This window comes from Zerene cesonia, chromosome 23 (genome assembly GCF_012273895.1).
Source record: "Zerene cesonia ecotype Mississippi chromosome 23, Zerene_cesonia_1.1, whole genome shotgun sequence".
In the NCBI taxonomy this organism is placed as follows: Eukaryota; Metazoa; Arthropoda; class Insecta; order Lepidoptera; family Pieridae; genus Zerene; species Zerene cesonia.
Genome location: NC_052124.1, coordinates 2950912 through 2959433, shown reverse-complemented (window position 1 = coordinate 2959433; position 8522 = coordinate 2950912). Strand labels below are relative to the sequence as shown.

Here is an 8522-nt window from a genome sequence, read left to right as displayed (position 1 = left end):
AGACACTGAACAAGGTTTAACGATGTTTGCTGACGCCGATAACATCACATCGTTACAAATATTACCTTGGTCATAGTGAACAGTTTTTCTAGGTCTTACGTAGTAAACATTTTGTCTGCATAATATATTATTTCAACCAAATACATTTGATTTATTATTTATATTGAAGAAAAAATCCATAGGGTATTTATCAACGTGCCTGATGATATTCACGATTATGATCAGGCACGAACAAATAACCTTTATTCAGCAATGACATTATATGCATTGAAGCTTAAAAGCATTCTGTATCTGATTAACTTTATTAGAACCGGTACCGCTACATTATTTTATATCGGTTCTTTCGTTTCCATCTATTACCCGATACATGGTAACTCTTATTTTTATTAATATCTAGTTATACATTAACGCTTTAAAGTGTAAAGCAGAGCTTCAGTTTTGAGCCGTCATTTTGTTTGTAATATTAGGATTTTTACAAAAATTTGAAAGTGCTACAAATGCTATATACTATGTTTTTTATAATATGTAACTGGCTGTAATTATTATTAGATACTACATCTCCATCTATAATTGTCAAAGAAGTTGGCAGCAAATCAATCTAAAACCCTTTGCTAGGAATGTTTTTTTCTACGTATTTGTAATTTATAAACAACATATATTTATGCTTTTACGACTGTGTGCATACGATAAGGAAGGGCGACATTCCGACATAACTCCCGCTCCATGGGCCCCCGGGGAAGATTTGCTTCAAGAATCCCGAGAGTTGATAACACTCCCACACACATGGTCTATATTTTATTTTTTATGTAAAAGTGTTTTCAACTATACTTTTGACAAAGAACTTAATATGGAACCATAGTTTGTATATGCTTAATAGTGTGGCTGAGAAATACTTTTTTTATTTTGTTAATTACTTTTTTAACACGCTTTTATTAGCTTGGCCTGTATCTATGTATGTATGTATGAAATGAAATCTTCTGAAAGATCTCCTGCGCTTTAAATAACCAATTCTTAACGTATTCTACTTATAACTATAGTAAGATACAAATTATTTTGTACTATCCAAAAAGTAGTTGGCACAGGTATATCGCAGCGATGAGTAATCGTGTGTCTCTGGAGCGGTCGCTGCGTCGCGCGCTGCGCGTGTCGAGCGCGCTCGGCGCCGCGCCCGTGCGCTGCCGGGGGGAGCGCGTGCGGCCCTCGCGCGCCTTCATCTGCTACGGGAAACTCTTCCTTGCGGTTCTAAGTAAGCTCATGTTATTCTCAATAAAATAGCAAGTACTATCTAATATAATGTATAAAAACGTACCCGTAATGTTTGAAGCGATAGAGTTCCCATTGGCATTTTATTGCTGAATAAGTTTTGTCTAAAGCAGTAATTCTATTTTATCTTGTTTCTACACAGCTACACTAATATTCTTAGAAATATTATTAAAAATAAAGTACGTTTCTTATCGATAGTTACATGTAAAATGTATTTCGGATGTAGATAGAGTATTTTTGAATGACCACGACTGAATAATGTACCTCGTGCAGGTGTTTGGTTTGCATACGAGGTGTATACAATTGGGTGGAAGGTGGCTCACGCGTCGGAACCGACGCCGGTGCTGTACCAGCAGAGCGGGCGGCTGGCGTACATGCTGCTAGACCTGCTGACGCTGGCGGTGGCGGCGCTGCGGGGCCCGCTGCGCGCACGCCTCATTGTGCAGATTTTACGAGAAGTTGAGCTGGTAATTTCTTTCTTAATGTCTTCTTTACTTTATAAAACATACTTAATTCAACACATTAGCCATTTTTGGGATATTTATTTGTTTACAAATATATTACCACAGATAACACAATTTTATTGTAATATTACTACTATAGTAGTGATATATAACAGTAATAGACCAGAATAGATTGTTATGTGTTAATACGTTAGGACGCGCCTATTGATAACGTGAACCTGTAATTTTTTATTTGATCCCTCTGCTCTCGTAGGCATCATTATTATATTATCTACATATTAATTTCATTTTCGAGACTTGATTTCATATTTTAAATTTTAACCGTATTATTGTAATCAAATTTTACTTAATTGAAAACCATCTTAACATTAAGCATTATAAATAAATAAATGTATTAATGCAACCTTATCCATATTACATGGACGTTGGTGGACCGTAGGTGTATAGTTGTCGTTAAATTGTAAGCGCCGTAAGAATGTCATATAGGGAAGTTTAAATTGTAAGTTAATGCTATATTAAAAAACAAATTGACAATCTATCTGAGTGATTATTGTAATCAAAGGATCAAACTTGATGGTAACATATACGCAATAAAATATCATATAATATTGATGTCATAGTAACTGTTGCCTTATCGATACCATTTCGTTTGCAGCTGAATAAAACAGAAATGGAAACGTGCCTATTGGATCGGATGCTGCAGCTGATCGTGTCGGCCATCGTGCCGTGCGTCTGGTTTCTGGCTACGTCGCACTACTGCCTTATTCGCGCTTGTGAGTTCAACCTCCACAACCAGTATAAAATGCGATATCTAATTTAAATTTATCGTTATAATAAATTGAGCAGGCTCAACACCTTCATCATATGATCAATTGAAACAGATATGGTAATTATTACCATAATACATTTTCCATATTTTAAATGTTTTAAAAGTAAATATAAATCGGCGATTATAATGTTTTCAATGGTCTGTGTAAGCAGGGACGCTCTCAATCTACCTGCTAGCGTTTGCGCTGCGCGCGGCCAGCTGCCTGCTGATTCTGCAGTTCGTGCTGCTCGCGCTGCTCATCAATTGCGTGCTGCTCGACACCAACAAGCGGTTGGAGCAATTAGCTGATAGTATTTCATTTATTTTGTATATGATATTTCAAATCTTGATTAAAAATATTTCAAACTGAACGAACATATTTATTTTCTTTGAAATAGTATAATTTCAGAGCATGGAATTAATGTTTTGTCAGGTTTTTCTGCACCCGAAGCAGCGGCAATCTCATACAAGTGCCTCGCCACGCCGCGCTACGTAGTACCCATCAAATATATCAACATAAGCGTAGACGCCATCGGCTCCCTCAGCAAGATTTCCAATGGTGAAAGTGAAAGAATGTTTTAAATCGGTCAAAGGTGACCGACTGACTGACATAGTGATCAACGCACAGCCCAAACCTATGGACGGATCGGGCTGTAATTTGGCATGCAGATAGATGTTATGACGTAGGCATCCGCTAAGAAAAGATTTTGATAAATTTTACCCCCAAGGGGATAAAATACTTAGGCGATGAAAGTTTGTACCATGAAAATTTATTAAGACCGTGCGGCTGAAAATGCGGGCAACAACTAGTACAATTATGTGACCCTATTTTTTAAAGAAAAAGCTTATGATTAATTCCTCGTAACTAAAATGATTGTTCTCTATAATTTTAATTTAACGCTTCTTTGTAGGTTCTTATAGACACCAGTATTTATGTTGTAAATGAATTATTTCTATTTCGTCCTCTTCTTTAAAAAATAGATTACGAATATTAACGACATCCACGTATTATGGAATTACGTTGTTTCATTAGCTAAAATTAGGAATAATGCGTGTTCCCATTTATAATGTTTCATTTAGATGCAAATTCGGATGAAAGGGCGCGGTGCTGGTGCGGCGTGGCCCGCTCGTACGTGAGCTTTTGTCGCCTCGTGCACTCGCTCAACGACTTGGAAAGCTTTCTGCTCCTCCTGCACGTCACCGATCTCGCTTACTACCTTGCGATTTCTTTCTTACACCTCTTCGGTGCTTTTGAACTTGGTAAGCCATAAACTTTCCACTGCATGTGTATAAGTATTGCGCCAACGGTCTAGGACAATAAGACATGTAGGCAGTTATTTAGTATTTAGAAAATTTTGTCCATATAGCAGACGAAAATTGTGTATTGTGTAATAGATGAAAATGATGTATTTCTTAATCATAGAGAACACAAACATGTATCGATTCCTAACGGGCCTGCTGGTTGCTTGAGTTTTTGCTTCTCAATGGCGTTACTTAAAAAAGACTTGCGACCTAAATAAAAGAGCATTATGACCAGACCGTAAGTAGTTTATTTTCATCTGTTAAAGCTACTGTCTAAATATGTGGAAATATGCGAATAATATAATTTGAAAATAAAATGTCAGCAGATTGTCCGGTATCGTTGTGGCTGATGAAAATGCTGGACCACAGCACGTCCACCTTCTTCAACTTCTTGATGTTGCTGCTGCTCGTGGAGCCCGCTCATCGAATGGATACGGAGGTGTATACTGTATACTTTATAACCTATAAATATTGCTATTGTTTTTTGTCAAAATAAAACCTAATAAAATACATGAAAAGTTATTGATATCAGTTTTATAAGTATTTCTATTAATTATATTAGATACATGTCTGAATGCATGATATTTTTGTCATAGAAATTAAAAGAAATCCATGCTATAAACACTAAAGAAACACGTTGAAGCGTGTTTCTACTTTTTATAACCCATTAAAGTATGTACTGAGCTACTTTTAAGAACTAGTTGTAACTTTATTGGTTAAAACTAAAATGAACTGATGCTGAAAAATTAAATAACGCGATACAAACGAGTCGAAATTAAAACCGTTTCGAATAAGCTTTTCTTTGTATTAATATTGGTTTTACAATAAAGTTGATTCATTCAACCCAACACAAGCGTCCTCGCTAACCTCTTTTACCGAAATATAATTATTCTAATATTCACTAGCTATATTTACCTAAAATAAAGTCGAACTTAGAGCCTCTTCCATATTTAAGTTGGTCGATAAGTAATCAGAAGTTGGAGTCTCTTTGTTATATTAAAATAACCACTGTTTACTTAGTACATATACTATATTAACATTTTTATGAACAATTTTTGCCAGTCTAGCTGTAATAATAAGAGTAGCACATAAAATTCTAATAAATAGCATGTAGACCATATCTTCAGATAATAAAAAAACCACCGGGCTGATGTATACAAAATGTATGGTAATAATAGACAAATATATATGTTTTTTTTTGAGAAAAATATTTTTAGAGTATACCAATGGTATTTTAAAGTCTTATACAGACTGTAGCGTGTTGTGAGATTGTGCGATTTTAACGTGTTCACGGGGGAAATTCGCTACATCCACTCCAACGCGAGCTAAGTGTAGGGGACGGCTATTGCTACGATGAGTCTATAGGAAAGTGCATTTGTGTCTGTGAACAGTTGCAGCGCACGCAGTGGCTGGTGAGCGCGGCGCGGGCGGGGCGGGCGGGGCGCGCGGGTCGGGAGGGGGAGGCGGAAGGGGAGCGGGCGCGGGGCGGCGCGGCGCGGCTGGCGGCGCTGCTGCGCGCGCGCGCGCCGCGCTACGAGCCCTTCGCCGTGTGCGTGCTCGGCCGCGTGCTGCTCGGTACCGTGAGTGCCCTACCTTCCCCTCATACTATGCGAGTTGAGCTTCTAGGAAGCTCTAGTGTCACTAAATAAGCAGATGCACACAACGCACTCACTAATCACTCGCCCATCTTAATTCAAAATTATGCGGTGCAGTGAGACATCGAGAAATGTCGATACTAACTCGTTATGTTTTAAATAATTTTTTTTTACACAAATTATATGTTAAAATTTGTGTTAAAATGAATGCATGATTACCAATGTAAAATTAAACAATTTTTCGTCGAAATGCATTAATCAAGCAAATTAATCAGCAAATAAATCACCGACATTAATGGGAATTAATTCGTGCTTTATTGATTATATCAAAAAATAAATATGTACCATAAAGAAACCTATGATATAGAACAAACGATATATGGAACAATGAAACGATATATGGATCAATAAAATGGACATCACCGTAACCGTACCTCAATCATTGTTATATGCAAGCAGCGGCCGTACTACACCTCAAGCTTTCAGTTTACTTACCTATGTTCACTATTCATTGCGCTTTTAGTTGGGATGGTCAAGAACCTAGTGAATGGTAAGCAAAGCTGTAATTAAATACTATTTATGAGATACACTGCGATTTGACTCCACCGTATCGGGCCATTACGTATATTATGATGGGACGGCGAACTACCGGAATTGTACGCCCACTGAACTTACTCGTGTAACAAGGTCGCACGGTCTTTTTGTCTATCTCCTCATATTTTATGCAATATATGGATATAGGATCATATCAGCAAATTCAACCAACTTCAAAAAAAGGAGTCGACTGTACTTTATCTGTATGTTACCGCATAACCTTTTATTCGGTTTATTGTTACTTTTTATTTGCCTGCCATGAGGTCCCGATAAATTCTGGTTTAGTTCTGACTATTGGAGGCGTTTTTGTTTTTTGTTTAAAGATTATTATCTCTTTATTGTAGCTGAGCCGATAGTATACTGAGTCTTGGCCGTGTGGTTTCAAATATTAATTTTGAATTAATCTATGTATGCCGCATAGTTACGCGTGAGTAACTATTGGTAAACAACTCAAATGCCTTTATTGTTACAGGTCATGGGCATCATCGTCACCTACACGGTTGTGTTGTTACAATAACTATAAAATTGTCTTTATTTTTCCTCAATATTAAAAATGGTGATCATTTGAATGTATTTTAATTAAATAGCTTAAGGTGTAGGTCCCACAGGACATTTTTTCCTAGGATGCCATCGAGACAAATATCACATTCTGAAGATGATATTATTTCAAAATACTTTTGATCTTAAAACAATCAAGTCTTAAAAAATAGGATGCTCTGAGTGGATGGTTTATTTTCACTTATTTTTCATTGAATTTCAATGTCCAGTTCATTATTCAGTTAAGTGAGACGCGTTTGTATTTTGGACGAAAAATGCGAGTCATCGACTGGGGCTTTGATAGCGAAAGCCTCACATACGCACATACGTCATGATATCATGTTACTTATATGTATCTGCGTTTTTGTAATATTTTTGTATTTTGTACATAAGCCTTCAACAATTTTATAAGGAAATATCAAAATTCCACATTGGACGCAACAAGGAAAAGTTTGACATATTTTCCAATACCTGTCAAATACCCTATTATAGCGAGTGGTGTCCACTTTGAACACCTTTAGTCGAGTTTAATTTGTAATAAATATAAATACTAGAAATTCAGTGAGAGATTGTCTAGTTTCGGTATGTTCATGAAATGGCTAGCGTTTTACGCCAACCCCATCGAGGGCGGATTCCATTCTACTGGCGTGTCTGCCACTTGCCTCGAAGCCGAGGTTACACAACGTGCGAGGACCAAGCAATAAAACTACACTGTGGACTTTTGAATTTTATTATTAGATTTACACTGTCATTTACAATAAATTTTCAGTAGTTGGTAGGACATAACTCAATATTGCATAACACTAAGGCTAACTGCATCAGTATTTTTTTGTGGATAAATTAACAAAAATATATGCAATATTACAAATTCAAATAAAAATAACGCTAATATCTTACTCGGGCACGCACTCGCCACGGATAGCACATAGCGCATACGAGATGGAATGTATCGGGCTCTACGTCGCAAATAAATTATTTACCAAGTGCTAAACCTTAACCTAGCACAACTTTACAACTACCGTTTTCGTCCTGTAAAAATCGTACAGATAACATGTATAGCGCTACACGATGATATTCTCGACAAATATGCGAAATTATAAAATAAATTAAATATACAAATCTCTATCACAATACTCGTAAGTAATTAAAGCGATCCAAGTGTGAATACTCCAAACGTTTGTAATGCGACGCGGGCACGACGCCTTTGTGCTGACGGAGCCGCGAGCCGCGAGCCTCGCAGCCGCGGCGACGCCGGGCGACGCCGGGCGACGCCGGGCGACGCTCGCACGCGGAACACGGTACAAAATACTTAGAAAATTTACAGTTCTCGGAGAGTGGCCACGGGAGGAGGCCCGACCCCGGCGGAGAGACTGACGAACGCTAAGGAGCGGGGAAGCTAAGTTCAACGGTAGAGATCGATTTAACGTTAAGAAAATACATTCTTATCGACGTACATTAAAATGCAATACCAAAGTACTTTTTATGAATACGCGATCGCGGAACGAACGTCTCAATATGATATCGAAGGTTACACGTAACGTTAGAGATGCGGGGTGGACGAGGCGGGGCGGCGGCATTACGACACGTCCTGGTCGTCGGCGTCGGGCGCCGCCTCCTTGTGCTCGGCCTCGCCCTCGCCGTCGCCCTGCATGTCCGACGTCCACAGCGTGAGGTTGTCGCGCAGCAGCTGCATGATCAGCGTCGAGTCCTTGTAGCTCTCCTCCGACAGCGTGTCCAGCTCCGCGATCGCGTCGTCGAACGCCGCCTTGGCCAGCCGGCACGCGCGGTCCGGGCTGTTCAGGATCTCGTAGTAGAACACCTGCGCAACGCAACCTTCGCGTGAGTCACATCGTCACATCGTCACATCGACAACTTAAGCTCCGTTTGTCGGTGTGTCACATCCTTACAAGGGTATGTCGTAATTGTTTATGTAAGATTGTGAAGCCATGGAGTGTGTGG

The 8522-nt window shown here is 38.7% G+C and overlaps 1 protein-coding gene across 1 annotated transcript in view; it reads right to left on the bottom strand.

Annotated features, from left to right (window-relative positions):
- Positions 1 to 7277: 7277 nt before the first annotated feature.
- The window catches only part of LOC119836185 (14-3-3 protein epsilon-like), an 8477-nt gene continuing 7232 nt past the window's right edge, over positions 7278 to 8522 (bottom strand). Inside the window, exon 5 of the mRNA XM_038361444.1 lies at positions 7278 to 8382. Coding sequence (XP_038217372.1) covers positions 8140 to 8382 — 243 coding nt within the window. The 3' untranslated portion in view covers positions 7278 to 8139. The remainder of the gene's footprint in view (positions 8383 to 8522) is intronic.